At 33.0% G+C, this 26,477-nt stretch overlaps 1 protein-coding gene across 7 annotated transcripts in view; it reads right to left on the reverse strand.

The window, feature by feature from the left end:
• The window catches only part of LOC145276832 (lipopolysaccharide-binding protein-like), a 274,030-nt gene that overhangs the window by 62,227 nt on the left and 185,326 nt on the right, over window positions 1-26,477 (reverse strand). For 5 of the 7 annotated variants that reach the window (XM_080128191.1, XM_080128188.1, XM_080128190.1 and 2 more), the window contains exons 2-3: window positions 13,029-13,125; window positions 2,334-2,465 (exon numbers count right to left, since the gene is read on the reverse strand). In XM_080128191.1, the coding sequence (XP_079984317.1) occupies window positions 2,334-2,465; window positions 13,029-13,123 (227 nt within the window). In that variant the 5' untranslated portion in view covers window positions 13,124-13,125. Of the gene's footprint in view, window positions 1-2,333; window positions 2,466-13,028; window positions 13,126-18,843; window positions 18,991-26,477 lie in introns of those variants that run through there. The other 2 variants (XM_080128186.1, XM_080128193.1) reach the window with 2 other exon arrangements.

The following is a 26,477-nucleotide window of genomic DNA, read 5'->3' on the forward strand; positions in this document are numbered from 1 at the left end:
TATAAAGATTGAAAAAAAGTCAATCTCTCGTCTCTATGTCACCAGATGCCGGTGTTAAATAAAAGAATGAGCTGCCGTATTTATGCAGGTTTTGAAAAAAACATGAATACAGTATGAGCAATATTTGTTTCTTTTGTTTGGAATATCTATGCCCTTTTTCAGAAAACTAAATGAGTATCGATGAAAAACAGTACTGAAAATATTTCATTTAAAATAAATCATGTTTACTCAGAGACTCACGCCTGCTTACTGCGTTGACCGGCTTAATTCAAATATAAAAATAAGTACATTTTGCATTTTATGTCTTAACAAAATGTAATTATTAAGAGAAAGAAAAGTTTAATCTTTGTATTATTTAATAATTCTCTATTAATGAACACATTTTTCTTCGCAAAGCTATTTCTCTGAGAAGTATTTGACTTGTGTTTTATAACGTTCGGTAAGTAAAGTAAGTATTTCTTTTTTTTGATATTTATCTTTTTTTCATAATTTCATTTTTAAGTCATGATTTCTCTTGTTTAATTTCTAACAGTATCATAAAATATATTTTTTGCAGATATTTTTCTAACGAAATTTGCATGTCCACCTTCTCCATTAAATACAACAGAACCTTCGACTTTCCGCCAAGTTTGCAAATATAGTTATTATATGGATAATTTTCATCCAACTTTAAATATATTTGTTCTTTCAAAATTCATGGCAAATAATATTATACATATTTGGAAAGCAGTAAAGGGTGAACTGTAGATTGTGCACAAATTGCTGGACAGCTGCTTTTAAAAAAAAGCAAATAAAGAGAAAATATGTATCCACATTTGTCAAAAATGTTCTTGTGAAAAAACTTGACAAATTATTTGACATTTCATTTGTTCGAGTGACCTGCCATTTACAAGTTGTAATGATAGCCTCCAGAAATCCAGGAAATTGCTTTAAGAAATCTTCGATTTAATGCGTTTGTCATTTTGCCGGAAAATATTCTGTTTTCAATGTTAAAATAAGACGAAATGGAAGTGAGAGAAGAAGCTATAAAAAGAATTTTAACAATATAAGAAACTAAACATTTATTTATATGAAACTAATCAACTTGTTTACGCCGACTTATACACCCATTTTAAATTAGCATTTTAATAAAAATAATAAGTAAAAGTTGTGTTCATTTGTTCATGTCAATGCAATAATTTGATTTCTCTTTTATTTTTCAGGAGTGGGAAACCAGTGAAAAAGCGTTTAAAAATTTTTCAACAATAAATTTTGACACTTTACATTGGTCAAATTTGATAGACTTTTCTCAAAGTGGAGTGTCAGAGCTAGCATTGACTGAAGAATAATCAAATCAAAAACTGCAGGAGTTAATGATGAGCAGCAGAAAGCCAGAGTTACCTGATTTGCCTGCCCATTCATACAGTGTGGAAAGGGCCGTAAAATTAGCACCCAAAACTTGCCAATCAGTCTATGGACTTGAAGCAAGGCACAGACATATAATTGCTAAAGTGTTGTGTCATATAATGAAGCCAATTTTTGCTTTGAAAGGGGTATTATAGAGAGAATTTTGACATTGTTTTAGAAAAATAGTTTTATTTTGTACTTGTCAATTTTTCTTGCTTTATACAAACATAAACTTCCTAGATGGAGGTAAACAATTTGTTTTAGTTTATATTAATTTTTTTCCGAACAGAATTTCTTTTTATCATTGATAGTAAAAACAATGATTATTTTTCTTATCTGTTACAGTTATAATGCAATAAAGTAAATTGCGGCATTTGAAAAATATTTCGTGGGGCGGACAATTCTATTATTTTGAATTTGTAGCATATTAGCCATTATATAGTTTATTTTTTTTAATTAAAAAAAAACACAAAAACACACTCCCTGTTATGATTAAAACTGTAAAATACTAAATAATTTCCTATAAATCTTCGAAAGAGATGATCTTTAAAATCAAATACTCATCTAGCGGCTGATGTTAGAAACCTAGGTTTTTTTTTTAAATATTTGTACTATCTATATTGGTGTGCAACTTTTTCTGCTCCGACATTTTACATTTAAAAAAAAATGGAAATCTATCTACCCTAATGCACAAAGGTCTGAACTTTTCAAAACTGTATAAATTAACAGAGAGTCAACACTCTCGGGGTGCTAAGTGTAATTTCCTAGTGCACGCTGTCGAGCTACTTATCAAGGTCAAGAGCCAGTAGAATATAAACGTAACTTAGATAGATAAAATGAAAATTGAATGGATGTTATGAGAAGCTTAATTTGGATCATGTTGTCAACTGCAAAGAAGCAGTCATGTTGTAATGAGTTTAAGAGATTCTTACAAAATAAACACTTACCATGTAATTTTCTTGGAAACTCTTAATTTTGCATTCATGCTATATTTCTTCATGTTTATACTCCATTTTAAACCGCGATTTGGTGTGAGTAATAATTTACCGCGTGGCGGAGAAACATACGCTACCTTAATTCTGAAATTGAACAGAAAAAAACAAGTTTAGAATGACTGAATGAATCGACTCAGTCTTTATATGAAAATTATTAATGGACTTTCTTAACTCGACATTTAATAAATAGAATATTATATATGAAGTAAGTAAATGCATATTATTCGAATGAGTCAGATTACTGTTTGCATGTTGGGGATATTTCTCTTTACAACGGTTTTCCTGATGTAAGCCCTGACTATTTTTAGAACTTGAGATTTTTTTTCTGTTTAATTCGAAACCCTGAACGCAATTTCTAATGGAATAATTTATTTTATCAATGGAGTTATCAAATTAAAATTATCCACAAAACCCCCTGGCGTGAAGGATAATGTAGTTCGTAAAATTAAATTAAAAGTGACACTCCTTTTGAGATGAAACGTTTACTCCTCAGTGCTAGCCATAACGTAGAATACAATTCCGAATAACTTCGGACATCTATGCAATTATATCTGGCGGAATCAGAGCATAGTTATACTATAGATTAAATAGTGGGATCGACATTCTATGTAGATTATTGCGTTCGAGAGAAAGCTCCTGGATTTCGAAAAAGTACACATGAAGAAGTCGGATGTTACATTAGCAAAATCGTCGAGTAAATAATACTCACGATGTAAACAGTTGTTCAAATATTACAAAGAATACAAATACTCACACTTCCTGTAAAAGTTCAGAAAAATATAAAAGTAAATTTGAAATTCGAAATACCTGACACGATGCTAAATATGTTTAATACACAATCAGGACTACCAGTTCCAATGCAACTTATTGGTTGCCCTCAAAGAAGACAACAATTATATAGAGAAACACACATATTTACTACTAGCAATTCATCCCGGCTTTTCCCGGACCCTATGTACTGTTCATAACTTGCCCTACGTAAGAATACACTTTATGTAAGATTTCAGATGTCTAGACCAAAATTTGTCTGGGTAATTTCGTAGTAACCGTAGAGGTCAATGTTTTTAAACTTTGACAACAATTTTGACCCCTTACCATTTATTATTTTGGTCTCACATAACATCAAAATGAAGTGGTTTACCCATGTTCAAATCACGTGCATCTAAAATTTCAGGTGTTTAGACACAAGATTGACGGAGGAATTTGGTAGAATCCGCAAAGGTCAACTCTTTCAACTTGGACATTTTGGCAGGTACATTTTTGCCCCAAAACTGTTTAAAATGCTTGCCGCATGTCACAATACCCGTTATGTATAAATTTAAAATGTTTAAACTCAAAAGTGGCTGAGTAGTTTACTAGACACCGCAAAGGTCAAATCTTTTGAACTTTGACTCCTTAGCCGCTCAAATTTTCGACCTTAATCTATTAAAAAGCTTGCCCTTCTTCTAAATAGTTTTTATGTAAAATTTCAAATGCTTAGTCCAGAAATTGGTTCAGTAGAGACCGCAGAGGTCAAATAGTTTTTTTTAATTTGAGTCAAATTCTGACCACGTAACATTCATTGTTTTGGGATCAAATCGAATTAAAATGTTTGATCCATACCCACGTAACCTACATTTAAACTGTCAAGTGTTTAGACCCAAAATTTGCGGAGGAGTTTGGTAGAGTTGGCAAAGGTCGACTAGTTGAACTTTAACCTATTGACAGAAAAATTTCTGTCCGAAACCCGATTAAAAAGATTTCCCCAAATCTCAATACTCTTTGTGTCTAATCTAGAATCTGTAGACCGAAAATTGACAAAGTAATTTGGTAGAGAAATGTACACAGACACAGAGACAGACATTTTCACTTTTATAGCTTTATAGATTGTAAATTAAAACAACACTGATGGCTATAAAATATCATAATATGCGGTGTTTTAACACCGCATTTTAAAACAATATAGTATTTTAACACTGCATTTTATAAGAGTACAGTATGGAGAAAGCAGTTATTAATCTTGTTTTAATTTATTTAATCACCGCTTACTAAAACGAAAAGCTATTAAAGAGCAAATGTAAAAGCAACGTAACTTTTTCTTAGCTCAAAAATAAATAACTATACAAACAAAAGTATTGGAAATTATAATGAAAATTTGGGTTGATTTTCAGTATCTGATAATGCTTTCGTTAAAGTTGACAAAGTTTTAAACGGCAACAATGTAGTCCCACAGCAATGTTTTTTACAGGCGGAGAGTCTTTACAAAGATGAAGCTAGGCACATGAAGGAAGAAAGAGAACTTATTTTTCTGGTAGTAAGAAATGTTTCCTTTTGTTTTGTTTCTTTATTATTACAAAGGGGAGCATGATATAAAAACGGTTTCTGCAAAGCAAAACAGAATAGAAAATAGATTAACGTAAATAACCCCAACGTTTTGAGCTGCCTTGATAAGTCAACAGCACAATCACGTTGGCACACCGGTTCGTGCCAGATCACTTTAGTAAGAAACGATGAGACTGGCCAGTACCATATTGGTGAGCATTTGGAAGACTAGACACTCTATGTAACGCACCGAGTCGTTGAACTTTCCAGCTTGGTATGAGTCTGTGACTTCATTCCCTCTGAATATCGAAATGGCTGAGCCGAGTTTTATGATTCTTTTCACGGAGTTACGTGATGGGTCTGGTTCTGTTGTTAAATAGGTTTAGTTTCAGAATATTTCGATAAATATTGGTTATTGATAATCGAAAAATTCTGATGAAAGAAAGAACACGCCATTTTGACTAACGTTAAAAAACACCTTACAAAACTAAAAATTATGAGTGCATCTGAAGAAGTTTGCTGTCACATAAACCGAAAAGGAAAAAAAAAAAACTCGACGCGTGAATTCAACAGTAGATATTTCATATGGCATGGGTATGTTTGAAATGAATGTTTCTGCCTGAAGCACAGTTTCACTATGGTACTTGATATTTTCAGTTACAACATAAATTCAAGCGATTATTGTTGTAAAACCAGTAAGGTCAGGCATATAAAATGCATTGAAAGTTCTTTGATATAATAGGGTTGCCTTCGAAATAAACGTTTCTGTGTAGAGCACAATTGAAGTATGGCATTTAATTTTACATTGTATACTTTTATTAAAACCATTATATACAAAAATATTTTTATATAATCAAAAGTAGCTTCTCTACAATGCGACGTAGACTATAATAAAGTGTTGATTAAATCACTCACAGAATAGGTAATTGGATTAGAACTGGGAATTATTTTGGGATCGTCAGGTCTCTAGTTAATACACTCAGTATAACTCCTGGGCAAAACAATTATCTTCTTCACTCTGGCCTGGTACGTTTTTGAAAGTATTGGAAAAAGATAGGGTCTATGCAAGAAACATGCTGCGTAGCCCTAGTAAAACAATATCAGGTATTGAGCAATAATCTAATGTCTTTTTAAAAACAAAAGAAAAAGTCAAGAAACGTAGATATGGCGAAATATTTATGAACCAAAACAATTCTTTGACTTATTTCCGAACGTGAATTTTAATTGGTACTATGAGTTCTGAAAGGATATTTTCTATAATAATTGTAGACGTGGTTCTACAAATTCTTGACGGCTGTTCCAAATATTGAAATAAATAATTGATGTGCATAGTGACATCCGGTCAAACCTGACTGCGACTGAGAAACATCTGATATTTATCAATTGTCGTTCGTATTAAACCAGATTCGCGTGGATGATTTTAACGGATAAACTAATTGCTAATCTAGAGAGGAGTGTGATTTAATAAAAAGTGGTATACGTAAAATTCCCAATAGAACTAATATATATTTGTGTTATTATCAGGTCAAACACACAATTGCAGTTGGATGGGCTGGTAAATAGCAAAACAAAATAAAAATACCATCAGCAAAGTTCAGCTAGAATTCGTCACTGTCAACATTCTCTATCAACTTTCAGCACATGTTCTTTCAACCACCTCTACCAACAGACATCTTATTAGAAAACTGACCCATACCATTTGCTTACATGTGAAGTTGAATATGAGATCTCGTGAGATTCCTCGAGATTACACCTTATAAATCCATGGCTTCCATCTTTAATATCTCTCTCAGATCCCATGCGAAAGTAAGTTGCATAACCGCACAATATACACACGCGCGAGCGCTTTTTCTTTGATTATTACATTCAACTCTACACTCGTCTCCTTGTCTCCAGACCATACATGTGGCATGGTGGGCGTGGCTGTTTGTTGCGGGCACTCCTGCGAGGGGGATTGGCTGGGATACTTCATCTTCATTGGAGCTCTCAGAAAAGGCGTCGGAACCATTAGCATCAGCCTTAGGCCGTACAGTCATACCATAAGGCTGGGCTTCTTCATCTTCATCGGAGCTCTCAGAAGGAGTGCTGGAACTATTGGTGTCAGCATTGGGATTCGCAGTTGTACCATTACAGGGAATATGCTGAATCCACAGGACATCGCTGGATGATTCACCATTACTGCTACTCGCCAATTGGTTCGTATTTAGGGCAGACCATATATCCTTCAGATAGTGTGGGGTACATGGACTAGCATGGCTTGCTCACTGATGATGCCAGTGATTAGCCCGCTTTGAAAACTCTTGGTGCATCGATTATGTAGAGGCTTCACCCAGACAGGACCCCCTAACTCATTGGGTCCTCGAGTTTCCTGCCGATCAGACGGACGAGCGTCAATGTCCTTGATACGCACTCGATAGCGATGGATCGCATTAGTGGGTGCGCTTGAAGCAGTCATGCCATCTTTTGGTGTTGAATTATATCTATAAATCGCCCTTGCGGTCGTGTATTGTTTTCTTGCTGCAATCCTCTTCACATTTCGATGTCACCGCTCTGCTATGCCGTTGCCACTCAGTACATATGCACATATGTCTCTGAGCCGGATCCTCCACTTGTCTACGAAAGGTCTGAACTCCCCAATGCAGAAGGTCGGGTCATTGTCTGTGAGAATCTCTTTAGGCGGCACCCTTTCATAAAATATGAACTCCAATTCACGGATGACACTGGATGAATCCTGTCTTATTAATTGGCGCCAAATCGCGAACCTTGTCGGTCCAGAATTGATCAGGGTGACGAAGTGCTGGCTACCCTAGTGGTTTATGTCCATATCCAGTCGGTTCCAAGTCGCGTCTACTCCCAGCTGACCTTTCCGCCATCTGGCCAGGGCGGGATCGATTAACTGGTATGTTGGCATTCCTTAACTACCGCTTTGACTGCACTTTTGGCCACCGACCGATTGGGAATCTTCACAAAATAACATGCCCGTCCCACTCCAGAGTGTCCACTGACGTGGGGTTTCGTCCTGATTTCATCCGCCATCTCAATGTAGGAGGCACATAATGGTACTGGTAGGCTGTCTTCTTTATATGCTTTTTTCTTTAATGTCTCTATGGCACCCGAGCGATCCTATCAGCAAGTTTGCAATTAAAAGTGGCCAGTACCGCATCCACAGACAGGTTGTAGTTTGTTACTAGCTTTTTTTTTCCGGGCTCCATCCTCCGTCTGATCAACATATCGCTAGCTGCCTTAGTGCGCACCCTGGTCTTGCCTCTCAGTGTGTCTGATATCCAGTGGTACACGCATAGCGTATCTGTGTGTATGCGTAATTTCCTGCCTTTCCACTGGAGTGCCGGGTGAATACATTTTATCACCGCAGCGAACTCTGCCAGGTTGATATGAGCAGCGTCATTCGCCAGTCCCAACCAGCAGGCGTCCTCAATTGCAACCCCAGTTTTCTCCAACAAAGCATCATCCCAGCCTTGGGTGACTGCGCTTACCCTCCTTTTTATGATGCCTGTTGCCACACGAGTCCATCCGCCCACTGATAGGTTCCCCACAAGTTTTCCACACAGGGAGAATACTGTTCGCTTTCTGAAGATATCGGGCACTTCAGGAAGTGCAGTTCCGCGCCTCCATTTCAAAGTCCCACGCCCCTGTCGAACATTCAGGCCCAAGACACGGACGCTATTCTCCAAACTTTCTTGGTCTTTGCACGTCAAACCAAACTCAGTTTGGACCTTACACGTGATGATGACACAATGTATTCGTTCACATATATGTCATCAAGGTACGCCGATGCCCCATCTTTTATTGTTTCCTCCTGTAACAACACAGCGTTAATGATGGTCTTCATTATTTCTGCCACGTTCAGCCCAAAGCCTAGTCTGGTAAAGCACTACCTTCTGCCAGCAAACATCACCGTCTAAAATGGGCACATGGTGTCACTGATTCTGACCTGCAGGTATGCTTACTTAGATCCAGCAGGTACACATTGGAACCCTGCTGGCGCCACTATCGTTGTTTGCTGGCACAAACGTCAGCATCTGTCGTGAACGAATTAACATGCGCGTTCAGTTCTCGGTAGTCCTTCACCGGCCTCACCTTTGCTTTGTTGTGCTGAGCGACCGCCATCAGCAGAATAAGGCCTCTGGGAGGTCGAAGTTTCTCATGGGGTAGGGAATATACCAACCATCCTTGATTAAATCACGAAGTTCCTCTTCGTATGCAGGCCTCATTTGGTCGGACACATGGTACTCTGTTAGCTCATTTCGCATTCTGGCTTGTTCCTGGTTTTCGTACCACTTCCACGCGACTGTCCAAGTCTTCTTCTTCCACGTGCGAAAGAGGTCTGCGCTTACGTTGGTACGAGAGCACCCCGAGTCGAGGAGTGCTAAGCATAATACCTCATTGTTATGGACTTGAATAGTTGGAAGCACCTCGCCTAATTTCTGTTTGGGGAAGAAGTCGACGCTGGCACCTTGTCCCCGACCCCATTTCCCGACCAATCCCGGACAATATGACTCACCACGCTGGTCGAGTCCCTGGGACGGTCTATCATCACTTGATGCGGGCTGCGCAGCAGCGATTACCGGTTCTCATAAGTATTTTTCATCACGATCCTGGCCTGGTCTACCAGGTCATAAAGGGGCAATGAACTATGCTTGGGCTAGCCCGCAGTTGCTTTGCTTCGGTTGGGAGCGTTGCCAAAAATTTGCATGCCAGGGACCGCTCAGGCAGCTATCTTCAACTTCGTCAGGTCGGTCAAATCAAATGTCCACAGTTTCGCCTCAAATTGCTCCCAAGCCAGTGGCGGGGTCGATAGCTGACGCCTTGCATAATGCTGCCTTTATCCTTTCATAATCCTGTTTTTCTTCAGGACTAAGCTGTTAATATACCGCGAACTCCCCGTCGGACAGACGTAGAGGAACCACGTGTTCAATGCTCTTCACACTAGACAACAGACAATGCAGTTCCACCTTCTCCACCCAGTCAAGTACCGGGGTCGAGCCGTCGAATTCTGGTATTAATTTGTCCCCCATTACACCGAAATAGCTTGCAGTTAAATGGGCTGGTAAACAGCAAAACAAAATAAAATAAATACAATAAGCAAAAGTTCAGATAGAATTCGTCACTGTTAACTTTATCTCAACTTCCAACACGTGTTCTCCCAACCACCTCTGCCAACAGACATTTTATTAGAAAAGTGACCCCATTCCATTTAGATACATGTGCAGTGGAAGATGTGATCTCGTGAGATTCCACGAAACTACACCTTATAAATCCATGGCTTCTATCTTTAATTTCTCTCTCTCTCTCTATCTCTCTCTTTCTCTCTCTCTTTCTCTCTCTCTGTCTCCCTCTCTCTGTCTTTCTCTCTCAGATCCCATCTGACGGTAAGTTTGTATAACCGCACAATACACACACACACGGGCGCTTTCTTCTTTGATTACAACATTCAACGCTACAGATATATATCCCAGTGAAGTGATTGAAATAACCTACAGGTCCACAGGGAAGTCTGCATTCATATAAAGTTGTATGTGTTTGTTTACGTTACCCAGTAAAATTGTGTTTTCCAATATTTCATTTGCATATGAAACAAAGTTCTCTCTCGCCAGTTGTAAAACAATCCTTTAAATCAATTACTTATTTTCTGAATATTCCATAAGTAATCAACGTTCATAAAATAGCGAGTTGCTGGATGTAAAAAATAAAATCTCCTTAAACATAACACTTAAGTTTTCTTTTCATAATTTATTTATTATTTCATACGCATAGTGTAAAATAAGCCACAAGGTTGGCAATGCCTAAATGGCACACAATGGATAATTAGGCCAAAATAATTAGCTATACAAATTATATTTTTATATCACGTAAGTATTATATCCAAGCAATTTTATGAGTTAGCCTTAGATAGAGTCCCGTAAGTCAGAAACTAAGTCAATAAGAACAAAGGGATACTAAAGCAGCACTTATATAAGAAAAGAAAAATGTTACTAACTAATATGTAAATGTTACTAACGCATGTGTAAACATATATGCATACTATTTTAATTATATTGCATTCCAGAACATAATGCTTAAACAAAAATTGAATTTCTCATCTTACCAACATAGAAAAAAATGGTCCACAACAACGTGTAAAAATTGTAATATCAAATAAACGCCTTTAGATTAAAAAAAAAAAATTGTGGAATTAGATTTCTATTCGTCGATATCCGAAGCACTTTTCAACATTGCCCTGGAGTTTGCCAAGACATATTCCGAAATATCCTTTGAAGAAATCCCCCTCATTAAAAAAATGTCGACAATCAGTTATAGTAAATTACAAAAACCAATGGATAAAAACTAAAATGGCAAATTCTTTTCTTTGGCCATGTGTGATTTAGACTCTGCAGAGGCATCAGATCTAGTGGGATATTTCATTTTATATACCCTAATAAGCATATTTGATACTACCTATATAGAGATGATGGATTAACAAAGTCAAGGGGGACAACTGGTAAAAAATCATACACAAGGAAATGAAAAAAATTAGGCCTAAAAGTAGACGTATTAGCTCACATAAAAATAGTAAACATCCTGGACGTCATGTAAAACTTAAAAAAAAAAAAGTGACCCTACTTAAAATACAACGCTAATCTAATATACGTAAACCTTAAATTCAATCACCGCCCTCAATTATAAAACAGATTTCTAATTCGATCGTAAGTATACTCAGCAACACCTCAAGTGATGAAAACGTATTTAACAGATCAATCAACATCTACCACACAGCCTTAAAATATAGCGATTACAAAAAAAAATATAAGAAAGAAAACAGCGATAACTATAATAAAATTAAACATAAACGTAAAAGAAATTTGGCGTCATTCAATCAAATGAAACAAACAAAACTTGGCAAGATATTTCTAGACATATCCAGTACACAAACTGTTCAATAAAAATAACCTAAAGTTACCATACAGTTGCTGCAAAAATTTAGAGGTGATAATAAATGCACATAATCTTAGAATATCGAATAAAAACAATGAAAACAATAACAAAATAAACAGTAACAAAGTGAACAACGTGACAAAAATAAAATTAACACGCAGGACACAAATGTAGCTAACAGAAATAATAATAATAATAATAATAATAATAATAATAATAATAATAATAATAATAATAATAATAATAATAATAATAATAAACCAAACCCAAGCAACAACTCAAATAGAAATAAAAATAAAAATACTTAATAATGAGCAGGATAAATGCAACTTTAAAATAAATGTCGTACCAAAAGCAGTTTAAAAAGCTAAAATATTTGCATATAAACCCCAATAAACAAGACATATTATGTAGGTATGATCTCGTTTCCAAACCAGATATTATGACGATAAAAAGTACGTTCAAAAACACAAAAACAGCATCGAATGAAAACAGCACTAGTAATCTAATACTGGGAACTCAAAGAAAGCGGACGTTCGCTGATAGTCGAATAGAAAATAGTAAGACAAGCAAGTACATGAAGGGGCCTAGAGAAATAAAATACAAATAAAATAAAAATAATAAAATACAAAAATAAATGAAATAAAATAACAAAACACACACACACACATATATATATATATATATATATATATATATATATATATATATATATATATATATATAAACTAAAATAATATCCGAATTATAAAAAAAACATCATATATCATATATTTTTTTTTTTCAAAATATCTAACTACACCTAGGTTTAAAATTGTCTTGGATATTTAATCTCCCCATGAAAACACTCGCAAAAAGGGGTGCACTTAATGTAAACTCTACCTTTGTATTGAAAATTCCTGCCCATTGGCTGATTAGGAAGGGTACGGTGAGAACTAGGAAGCTGAGTGGCTAAATAAAAATTCAATAGCATGTGCATATATAAAACGCGAGATAACCATAACTCTTTGCATATGCCTTACTAGTTAGAAGGAATTGCGAAATGTAAATATATATATACATATATATATATATATATATATATATATATATATATAATTTCCATAAATTACAAATATAATATTTAAAAGTATTTTACAAACGGGAAACACCGGTTGAGCACATGCAAGCACACACACAAACACACACACCTACACACACACACACACACACACACACACACATATATATATATGTATATTGTTAGAAAATATGAATTATCATTAGAATGCAAATACAATATAAATATTGTCTCGTAAAATCATGAAACATAATCATGAACTAGAACTGTTAAAATATACTTTGCTTTAGTGAGAAGTGTTTCATTTGTAGAAAATAATATAAGTGGATGATGTATAGTAAAAAAACCATTACTTGTATAATTCATAAGATATCCAGCTTTTCCTTGACAAATCAGGGGGTGTATATTTTTTCAGTGCAGCATGGATCCTTCTCAAAGCATATTTCATGACTGAAAAAGAAACACATAATCGGACAAGGAAAAATAAAAATGAAATATACTATGTAATATAGACTTTGAATTAGCGAAAACAAAAAAAAAAACTATTTCAAATTTAATATAACCGATACACATAATGTTATGAACACATTTAAATTAACACGTCTACATTTATCTGCCGCTTTTATCTTATGACTTTATTACTCTATTTCAGGGATGTGCAATATTTTCTGAAAACATGTCAGGCCAGTTTCCGCAATAAAATGAAATGTTATGTAGATTCTTGAGAAGTATAGTAAAGTGATTTTCTACATTAATAATATTGAATACATTTAAAAATAAAATCAGTATAATGAAACATTTTATTTCTTTTAACCTGAAACTTGGTATTTGGCATTTGTGCATACTTTGTTAATGTCTTATCTGACAGATGCATTGACTTGATAAACTTCCATCTGTGAGCTTATTTGTGTAGTGATTTCTTCTGGATTTGATTTTTTAAAAGAATCGTAAACAAAAATATGTGCTTCCAAAAAGTGACATAATTTTCCTGTCATGTTGCACTGAATTTTGGTGCTTTCCACACACAGTTTTTGTAAAATGCTATCGAATATTTGGTGTCATATGTTCTTCTTCAGTCAAGTTAGACTGCAAGTTTATCAACTCTCTTTGACCGTTCACAGAACTTTCTTCTGGTGCAATATCAAATGATTGAAAAAAAAGTTTTAACTGTTTCTTACATTTCCTAAATCTTCAAATGTGTAAATACTATAATTGTGGTAGGACACTTTGTTTAAATCTCGCCCGTTGAACGTTGTGTCACTTTCAGGCATGAGAGAAGGCTCCTTTCGCTTTTGAGATTTGTACACAACTGGTCAACAAAAAAAAAACCCGGTTCTATTCCAACGGAAATTGAATCATGTCTTTTCCAGCATGCCTATTTTATCGTTCCACTCCGTAGTTGTTTTTACAGATGTCTATCACTGAGGAATCATGTGTGACCTAACAAGCAAAGATTTCTCAATACGTATATACAGGTTGACTAAGAAGACACAAAAGATCACGGAGAGTTTTGGAATATTTTTTCCTTTTGATGGTATCGTAAAAGAATCTTAACATTACAGGAGAAAAACAGTAAAGATTTATATGCAAATAGACTTAGAAGAATTAAATTAATACCAGCTTTTAAACTATTTCTATTTTATTTCACAAAGTGTAGGATCACTCGACTACGAGTTTATTTTCCGACTTAATTTCTGATGTTCTCCAATTCCTGTAATGTCTCTATTTTTTTTCTGTTTTGTTTTTAAAAAAATTTTTCCGGGAGAAATTTTTTTCCTACAAGAAAAAGTTGCTAAACGACTAGAAATGGTTATCATTTTAGAGATTTATTATCATGGATATGAAATAATTGCAAGTTGAATATTCCTCAGCCATTAATCAGTATTTTCCTCGGAACGCCACACACAAACACACACACACACACACTCCTATATATATATATATATATATATATATATATATATATATATATATATATATATATATATACATGGTATCAAAATACGCATACATATATTTTTATTCATGGAGATTTTGGAATTATTGTAATAGAGAGAGGCAATCCTCTAATGATTATTGTAATGTGCCCAATATATAGTATTACTTTCAAAAGATTACTTCAGTGAGATCAACTATAATCGAAATCAAAAAGTTTGTGCTGTTGCCTTAGTCGCTATTATGTGGGCCAGCGTAGTGAGAGTATGTGCTATCGACAGCTGGGTATGAAAGGCTTAAAAATAAGCAACTTTAGGATATAACTTTGGGGGGGGGTTCACATATACGAACGTAACGTCTTCATACGTCATACTAGCAAGGTTATCAATTTGTTTTGTTTTTTAAATTTTGACTTCTTAGTAGTTATTTTTACCGGCTAACAAACGACATCGAAGGTGCCCCACAGATCAAACTCTCGTGTATTTATAGTTTCAAGTTTGTAGACAAAAAATCACAAGTGGTTTCGGACGAGGCTTTCCGCAGGCATGCTGATTAAGTTAAAGGTTATATATATATATATATATATATATATATATATATATATATATATATATATATGTATGTATGAATGTGTGTGTCTGTGTGTCTGGGTGTCTGGGTCTTGGTCTGTGTGTGTGCATGCTAGGATGTAGAATGTAAGTCGATGTGGAGCTGTCAAGGTCAACTGCGTGTTTTTTTTTCAATTTTTACTTTTAAGTAGGTATTTTTACAAAGAAATCAAAAATATTATATAAAAATCAAGTTTTTTTTACAAACAAAAATTTTCCTATATTAATCAAAAGTTTTTTTGAAAATAAAATTAAAAGATTTCCTATATATCAAATTTCCAAACTGTAGCACGGATATTAGGACATGTTTGTAAGAGACGGTTTGTGCACATAAGGAAAATTTGCGTGTGTGTGTGCGTGTGTGTGTGTGATGCATGTGTTCTAAATCATTTTGACAGTAATTTCTACGCAATTATGTACAGGGTAACAACTATGTTTATATAAATGAAAAGTAATAGTAAATTTATACGAAACCGTATGAAATGAATAATTATTAAATGAGCGTTTATTTTATGAGGGAATATTGTAATTAAGTAATCATTCAAAAAATCATTCTCATATCAATTCAAGAAGTCGTTTTACTAATTTACATGGAAAAATTTTGCATTTAATGCACATATCAGAGTGAGAAAAACTAAACTATATATATATATATATATATATATATGTATGTATATATGTGTGTATAAATACATAAATACACACCCACCCACACCCACCCACGCACACACACACATATATATATGTATATATATATATATATATATGTATATATATATATATATATATATATATATATATATATATATATAAGCATGTACGTTTCAAGAACAATTGCATCCTAAATGCAACTCAATGACGCACAATTTAGAAAATTTTCAAAAATAGAACTGGCCGTAATATTTAAATTAAGTAACTTATCTAATAAGTAATCATACAAATTAACAAGTAATTAATGAACGTTCGTTTTTTATATGCAAATAAATTCATCTTCATTAAGTTACTCGCATATCACTGATTGTATATGTTAAGAAGTTCGCGTTAATATTTTTTTATGCAAAATCCAAGTGTAGTATCTTGTTTTATGCTTCACTTAATTTAATTTTTCCATTCATCAATGGAGTGGTAAACATTTCATACTAAGACAAATTTTATTATTGCCTACTTCAAGGGTGTGCTTTTTTGAAACCTGATTTTCACCCACATTAAAAACACTACCTTTTGCCACATTTTGTATTTTGATGAACAAATAAATTCGTATGTAAGTGTAACAAAAACTAAATTTAATAGATGTAGAAAATATATATGCATTTCGCTCTCTCTCTTTCCCTTTATCTGTATATATATATATATATATATATATATATATATATATATATATATATATATATATATATATATATATATATATATATATATATATATTAGTATATTTAGGCAGTTTTTTATGATGCTTGTTTTTAATTTTTGGATTTTCCGTATAATGTGTTTTTGTATCATAATCAAAAATATTAATAACAAATACACTTTTAAAACAATCAATAAAACAAGTACAGCTAACAATACACAAATCAGTAATTATCAACTCCATAATATAATTGGAGATTATAAACCTAGTTACTTATATGGCACAGTACAGATACATAAACCTGATTTCCCACTCCTACATATCATATCCCAAAGTCCTTCTCCCATCTATCATCTAACAAAAACATTAAACGAACTTATTAGTTCGTATATTCCTAGCTTATATAATGTTAAATCCATCCATGAACTAATGCAAATATTAAAATCAATGCAACCAGAAAACAAAATAATTGCTTCTCTTGCTGTAGAAAATGTATTCACCAATGTACTTGTAGTAGAAACAATAGATATAATTATCAAGAACATCTATAATTATATGTCACCTCCCCCATTTAAAATTAGTTAAAGAGTATCAAAAAATTACTATTAATATGCACTACAGAATTACCACACTCTGAGCCTAACGGCAACATATATACTCAAATAGACAGAGTGCTAATGGGATCAGTACTTTGAGCGACCCTAAGTGAATTCTACATGGCTGATTTAAAGAACAAAATATTTATGAATAATATAAGACCTCCATATATATATATATATATATATATATATATATATATATATATATATATATATATATATATATATATATACGCTACGTGGACGACATTCTGTTTTAACTGAAAATAATGAAAAGATATATCAACCACAGTACCTTTTTCAAAAGAATCAATTATTAGATTTAGAGTAGAGTTAAATAATGATAATAAAATTTCGTTTCTTGATGTCCTTATAATATTTTTAATACATATACATATATATATATATATATATATATATATATATATGAAAAACTAACGAGCATACACTCCAGCCTCCTGATCTTTAAAAGTAAGTGTCCAGACAAGTACAAAATAGTCATAATTAAAAAGTTATTAAATATCTATAAAATGATATCATCCACAAAAGAAGCATTACTGATTGAAATAAAAAACATTAAACAAGTACTCATCAATAATTATTTGTAATTACATTGTCGATAAACAAATGAATCAAATGCTACAACCCATCTTAAAACTGAATAATATTAGCAACACTGCAATGCAAACCCATTAATATTTTTTATCAAAATCAAATGACACCAAACTTCAGAATCGAAGAAAACGCAATTAAAAATATCATACGTAGCTACTTGACGCCTGTTGACAGTAATTCTAAAATTAAATGTATTATCTACTACAAGAAGTTTAGAACACAAAACCTTGTGGTTAGAAACAACTCCTCATCGGCTATAAAAACGTTGGAACAAACCAATGTAGTGTATACATTTAAATGTTCTATGGAAGAATGTAACTCCGAAAATAATACATACATTGGGCTTACAATGACAACATTGTCCGGGCGAATAACCAGACATATAAATAATACTAGTTCTCTATATAAACATCTAGTAAAAGAACATAACTGTCCCGCCTCCAATCTTAGAAAGGTCCTCGTTGACAACATAAAAATAATACAACATTTAAATAATAGTAAAAATATTAAAAATTCTTGAAGCGGCATATATTAGAAACCTTCAACCCACTATAAATGATATCGCATTCAGGAAAAGCAGCAACGTGTTAAAATATCTAGCGTGATTCGTATTGGACGGACTTTGTTAACGGTGTCCACGAACTAGCTGATTTTAATTCTTGAATTTGAATCGACATATTTTTAATCGACTTTTCATCGACCCTATATATTTTAATTTATCGTCAGCTACTGTATATTTTAGTTTCCTGTTGTAATTCTCATTTTCGCTCCTTCGGACTTTTACTTCAACACGTGATTATGATTCGTGGATGAATCGAAAGCGATCCTGAGAGCAACAGCTATGGAACCTTTATTAATGTTTTTGATTTTGATACAACAAAGGTTGTACGAAAAATCGAAAACGTAATATATATATATATATATATATATATATATATATATATATATATATATACATGTGTGTGTATGCATGTGCGTTATTCACTAATTTTAGAGGACTAAGAACTTTGCTTCATTTGATTTTATGATTGCATTGAAATTTTAAAATATACTGATTGTTTACCGTAGTCAAGGCCGTTTTGCGTAATTTGAACTTGTAAACCTGGATTTGCCTGGCATATGCTGATGTTTAGGAGGAAACACGAAATCGCCGCTAACAGCAGTGGAAACAAATATTTTAGGACGAACATCTTAATGATATCGTTGCGTTTTCCTTACAACTTTATTAATGTATATTGTGCTGGACATCTATCTTTTATATATAGTGATGTACCACTGCATAATGTTACCTGCAATGGCAAAGGTACTCTTTAATTAATATATTCATTGCACGCTATATGCTCATTACATGTAAAGTATGCATTTTTTTGCTTGAGATTTCTACAGTTTACGTAATGTATTTTATGTTTTATTATTTTTTGCTAGCTGGAACATTTTCCCATTATTCATTATTTTAATTACGTAACAGTTTTATTTTTATTTTCATCTAAGTAAACGAACTGCATATATTTTGTTGCTTAATACAAGGCTTGCGTGTGGAGCTTTTATACAAATATAAAAAGACAATTTTTATGTTAACAAACTTCTGTAAAAACAAAATTAATTTCATTATATTTCTAAAAATTGATCAAATCGCTTCATGCACATAGCATCATATATTTTTATTCGTAGATTTATAAGCAGTCATTAATATTAAGTTGGTACAAACTTTACACAATATAAATAATAAAATATTTATACATTAATTCTCGCGTGATCTTAATTCTTTTATGGTTTCTGTGCTACATCTGAGAGGAAAGTAGTAAGTATTTTTCTAAAATATTTAGTGCGTTATGTAAAAAAGCTTATACTTGATAAAATGGGGCGTAATAAAATGTAAAATTATAAGTGCAGTAAAGACTGTAGATTATAGATATTGTAAGGTGGTATCTTATAAGTAAATCAATTCTTGGGCCTTTTTTATGCTTTAGAAAATTGTTTGTGGTTTAAAACATCTTTAACACCATAGTCAAAATTGTAAGCAATGAATAAAATCTAGAAATAAACTGATAATCTTTCATATTAAGTTGGATTCGTTTGACTGCTACTCCCATCGTAAGTGTTGTGTTCACAACGGTACAACTTCGACCTACTTGTGGTGTGACTTGTCGAATGGGGAAATTTCTGCCCAACTCTGGAATCTGCACAGAATTACCAACAGAACCCCATATAAAATATATGAAGATAGAATGCTGTTGTTGCGTCAGTCATGACTGAAATGAATTCTTATATAATTCACACTCGTATTTTGAAATATGAACCTACAATCTCCAGAATAGTGTAAATTTATGACTGAATTTTAATAAGTAATTTATCCTGTACGCCAACGGTTTCTGTTTATATTTCTAGTATTTATTTTAGGAAACTTTAGGGAAATTTATTAACCTATTTATATGTATATGCCCCCACACACAAACGGGCGCTACTATTATATATATATATATATATATATGTTTGACTATCACCACTTTGTCAATGAGATAAACCGTGCATCGCCCCGAAAACAGCGCTATATTTAACCACTCGACTAACCAACATTCCTCTCCTCTGCCCTAATTTAAGAGGGTCTTAGTTGACAACACATCAATATTTGAAAGAAAAAAAAACAATCATAAACGAAAATTTGAAATACTTGAAGCATTACTAATAAAATCTAAAAAAAAGCTACTATTAATAAAATCAAACGGTAATAATATCATGAAATTGTTGTACAGTTAACTACTTACTAGCTTTGCAAAAAACTTGAGACGCTATTAATTTTAACCAATTGAAAAAAGGGGATAAAATAAATGAAAAAAATAATTAATTAACAAATGAAGAAAAGAAAAGAGGAAGGAAAAAAGTAAACATAAAGAAGAACTATACTTTGAGCAAAAGTGGTTTCTACGTAGTCTTTTTTAATTTCTAGTGAGTCCGTCTCTTTATTGTTGACTTTCTGTCAATTTTTTTGCTACTTTGACGAATTCCTTATGTTACCGATGAACATATTCTTTATAACATTCCTGTACACAATTAAATCAAGAACGTGTAACAAACATATAACTTTTTATATGAGTTATATATAGACGGTATCATGGGAGTTGCATTCTTTATATTGACGTGCATAGAGCAATTAAAACATCGATGTAAATATTAAAGCGTATACACGTATTAGTTTTTATAAACTATTTTTCAATGTGTGTTATTATTTCATGTGAAGCCAATTGAGGTTAAAAAATGATTCGTAATTTATTCTAGTAATACATAGATATATGAACCAGTTGTTTATTTAATTTTATTTTATTTCATTAATACTTTCTTCGATACTAAAATATACACTGCTGATCAAAAATTTAACACCACTTAAAAAAGGGAAACCTTTTATTTTATTTAAAAAAAATCATTTATATTAAATTAGACTTTTTACACATGATCTAAATGATAAGATCAAGGCTATAAATTGTTAGATTTCTGGTAATTATATTTTAATTCAGTGAGAGATTAGCAATCACTGTGTAAAGGTGTTACCAAGCCTAAAGCAATAAAACTAACCGGAGTTAAGCGCTCTCGAATTCTAGGATTCCATAAGCAAAGTTTGTCAGAGCGAGTGATAGAAGCTATGGTAAATCGCAGTAAAACTGTTATTTGAAACTTTCTAACACTGAGATTTATGGCAAAGCAAAATCCTTTGTTAGGCTTCTATATTTCTCCTGCATTGAGTAGGAGAATCAGACGGGTTGTTATGAATGACGGAGGACTTTCTTCTAGTCAAATTAAGGCGGTTACATACGCTGATTGTTGTCCAATAACCATCAGACGACACTTACAACCAAAAGTCATGGTAAATAAAAAGCGTAAACAAATTCCTCGATTGCTTCCACGTCATAAAGTGGACCGCTTAAGATTTGGTCGTGAATACCAAACCTGGGGTGTTGAAAAGTGGAAGAAAGTCCTGTTTTCTGATGAGAAACAAAATTCAATTTAGATGGTCCTGATTGCTTCCAGCGATATTGGCATGAAAAAAACATGCCCCTTTTAATTTTTTCCACACGTCATAGTGGTGCAGGGTCCGTAATGATATAGCGTGGCTCTTCTTATAGAAGGACGATGGAACTCCAAGTGGTCCAGGGTCGTCATACAGCAGCTGGTTATGTTAGCATGCTACAAAAAGCATATTTGATGATGGAGGTCATCGTTTGTGTAAAGATGGAACGGATAATGTTGCAATCCACACTGCAAGACGGACCTTGAGCTTTCTACAAGAAAATGGAGTCCATCTCTTGGGACATCATGCATGTTCACCGGACTTGAACCCAATTAAAAACAATATTCAACAAAAATGAATTTTGTGAAGCCATCTTCAGAAACTGGAGCAGGATCTCACGCACCTTAATGGAAACCCTTATTTGTAGCATGCCCCCAGGAATTTTTGAAGTCATCAACACCAGTGGAGGCAATACTCATTATTACGTTTTATTTGTGAATGTTTTCATACATTTTCGTATACATTTCTTCATCAATTTAATAGAAGTTTTGTCTCTGGTCTAATAATTTTGATCATGTGTAAAAAGCCTAATTTAATAAAATGTAAATTTCAAAAATAAATCTTTGGAAGTAAATTTTGTTTCCATAACTTTTAGATTGTCGTATTGGTAACCTTAAGTCGGAAGAGTTTAAAATCTAAAATTATTTTAAAAGATTTTAAAGGGGTCTTACATTTTTGATCAGCAGTGTATATATATATATATATATATATATATATATATATATATATATAATATATATATATGTGTGTGTGTGTGTTTGTGTGTGTGTGTGGTTATGTATGTGTTTGTGTGTAGTGTGATTATAAGGAAACATATACTTTTATTATATAGGTTCAAAAATTGTTTTTGCAAAGTGTGGGGAAGTTTATAATTTCTTTATTGAACACATCCCATATATATATATATATATATATATATATATATATATATATATATATATATATATATATATATATAACACGATAAGCCAGCTCCGATTTTCGTATCACCCTGTAGACGCACAACCTATATGGAAAAAATTTCACTTGATTTTAAGAGTTCTGATGCCATAGAATCTAAATTTAAAAAGATCTTTAGGTGGACGATGCGCATTTGTTTTTTATAATTTGCAATTTACTTTTTTTATTTTATTTCGAAGTTGAGCGTAAGGATCATTTAAGGGAGGTCATCATTTTACAAATATGATGTTGTTTTAGGTCAGTAGTTACCTTCCTAACTTTCAAAATTCGTCAAAAAATGAAATCCCCTCAATGTATTTTTCATAATGAATACATATACGGCATATGCAAATATTTTTCTGTCACTAAATCGTGTTTTAAGTCAATAAATTAAATAGTGATTAGAGATATAACGTGTATGTGTGCGTGGGTGTTCATGCGTGTGTTGGGTATGTTGTGTATTGTGTTGCGCGTGTGTGTTTGCTGTTTGTATATTATTACATTTATTTATTGTTTAAACATAAGTAATAAAAAATTTAATAAAATCTCATGTGCATGGGTTTTGCATTTGTTTTGAAATAATTCCATGTAGAAATAAACGATATTTAAAATTTCTTCAGATATTACAAGAATCTGCTATTTCTTTACATCTACAATAATTTTTACAACATTTCTTATCATTTACATAAAATCTGTCAATAGCTATGCTAGTGTATTTCAGGTTTGACAAATTTGAGAAACGCCGCATTACAAAAATGAGTTTAAAAATTCATTGCACCATCAAGATGTCACAATAGAAAAAGATCAGCTTCAAATGATCAGGAGTAAGAAGTGGAGTGTGATGCTAAATGAATTTCCCAGAATACTACGTGGTAAAAAGAGTTGGCCCTTTCCTACCATCACTTCCAACTGACAGCATTCAAAAAGATGTATTTAAATTATTTTGTGAGACTAAAACAAGCATTACTGATTTGGCTATGGCTATGAGCAATATTTACTGTGAAAATGATAACCAAAACACTGCTTCAGTTCCTGACTGGAAAGTTCAATAATCTCTTATTACAGGGTCAAATACCACCACAAAGCAATATTGGATATTTGAATGTGGTCAATTCTAACCAAACTCAACAAAATTCTGTGAATGCAGTATTTTTAAAGGTCTTGTAATTGCTGATGATCTTATAACTGAATGCATTGTATTGACATCAAATCTTGCATTTTATTCTAAAGCACATAATATAGGTTAGAATGATGCCATGTAGATGCCAAGAACAGTTTTCAGATTTAGTGATTTTCATACCTGTATGTCGTTTCTTAGTGTCATTCGAAGGCGATTTGTATGTCGTTTCTTAGGGTCATTCGAAGGCAATTTGAAGAATCAGGGCTAGCTGACATTCTACTTGAAGCTGAATATTGACACAAGGAAGGCTACCTAGAGTTTTGAAAGGCAGACACTATAATCAAAGGATCAGAATGATTAAAATTATTTCTGAAGCATTAAGTAAGGAAAATCCTATATATTTTTTTGAAATTCAAATTGAAGAAGAAAATGCTGAATTCATTGAATTTTCTAAAAATTTACATAATGCTTTTTCCAAAATACAATTCCAATATCTTTGCACATCAAGTATATTTAAAGAGTTTGAAAGCAAATTGTCGATATTTAATCCAAAGGAATGCAACCAATTCCCAACATTTGCATTTTGGATAACGTTCTTGAATATGACAGATTTGTTGGAAAATGTATTCGTGCTACACGAACAAAATATTAGGTCCTTCACTTAAAATCAGCAGTAGAAATGGTCCCCTGGTATGTTGCATATGACCAATCAAGAAGTGGACTAGATATATTCCTGTTTATATCAATCAGATGTTTGCTGTTCCTGATACACATTATTCAATAGCAAAGCATCTTGCTGCTGGGGATTTTGTAGTTCAGCAACAAACTCACTGCCCCTTTAATCAGACGGCAAAGGACCAAACAGTTGAATATAACATGAATAGAGATAGCAAAATCAGATTTAGACAGATTGGAGTTTTAAATGATTTCCATGGTGTTCATCGATGGATTTTATTTTTCAATCCACTCCTTAAATCTCTAAACTCTGTAATCAAATGGCTGAAAAAATAGAGGGCTGCCATAATAAAAATCCCGAGAAGTTCTCAATATCAAAAGGATGAAACAGATATTCATGCAGACGATTGAATCAATGCAAAATCCTTTCGCATATTATGAAAAAAGAATTAATTGATATTTCATCAGGCCAAGCAGCAGCATTTGAAAACCTCCCCGGAAGATCATGGCATTAAGTAGATCCTTACATGTCGTCTAATGACAGTGTCTCCATTGCGGCTCCGTCAGATACATCGGATGGGCAAACATCTGAATCCCTGACAGATAAAGGACCAACAAAAAAAGAATACTCTGGTGCGGAACGGCCTGCTCTTTTAGTAAGGCAACATCTAGGAGTGAGGTATTTCAGAGCCCACAGACAAGCTTGCACCGAAGAGCCTTCTTCTTTGAGTAGTACGACCCTGAATATCGAACTGCCGAGTCGGCCACTGCCAGTTCGTATTGTGCCTGAACATTTAAGGGAATTTCCTCCCCATCAGTGAGGAATTTAGTGCGGGAAAATGTTGTGAATATGGATTTTTTCCTGTATGAAAAATCCAAGCTATGAAATCTGTAAATTTCCGATTGTTAAGTAGATGAGTAGTAAGATTCTTAATTGAATTAAAGATTACAAGACGGAATATCTTGTTCTGTTTTCATTAAACATGCATCAACTGCTTTCTCTTCCATCATAATTAAGACTTCAGATGCGGATGTTTTCCTTCTCTGCTCAAGAAAATTATTTGAACTCTGATTTATACATGACAGCTAATACCAACCGATTATCTTGTTCAATCGTTATTATATCCGTTGCAAAGATATGCGGGACTGTTATTTGAGCCCTACTTTCTCTGCATGTGTTCACTGGCTGTGGCACTGTTCGTAGTTTTAAGAAGAATAGGAAAATATAACATTTGAATTGATGAAAGAAACAGAGGAATTGCTTCAAACTTTAACACGGTTTTTGCTGACATTTTTTAAATAATAACCTGTAGATTTCAATTGACCTATTTTGTTGTCCCATATTTATGTGCCTTTTAACGTCATTTTGTTTGTGTCATTTTGATATTTGCTTTTTGATTTTATATTTAATTATATCACCATTTAATCTTTTTTCTCTTCTCCTTCACTGATGTTTCTTAATTACATTTGTTAAACGCATGCTTTATTTTTCTTGTATTAATATTATTGGACTTCCCCCGCTTTTCCTTGTATATAATTGCGAATTATTCTACAGATTTCAAGCTTTTGGATTATTTGGGACCATCTTCAAATTACGCGATTTCCTTGGATTTTATTTGTGCGAATTGTGTTTATGATCCTTGAGGGTGAATCTAGAGGTACCGGAGAAATTATTTCAGTGAAGTTATGAATATTCATAGACGTCAGTAAATGTTTAGTTTCAGAATTAATGGAATCTAAAGTCTGATGAGCGATTATTATAAGATGTATTAAGTTATTTATACAAATGTTTTTTTATATGTAGGATAGTTAAGTTTGTAATATTTTTTGTCTTATCAGCCAGATGAATATATGTTTATTCTTTTAACCTTTTTTTCGGCAAAATTATTTATTTTATGAG

Source organism: Euprymna scolopes, chromosome 5 (assembly GCF_053919585.1).
Source record: "Euprymna scolopes isolate OS-2025 chromosome 5, ASM5391958v1, whole genome shotgun sequence".
In the NCBI taxonomy this organism is placed as follows: Eukaryota; Metazoa; Mollusca; class Cephalopoda; order Sepiida; family Sepiolidae; genus Euprymna; species Euprymna scolopes.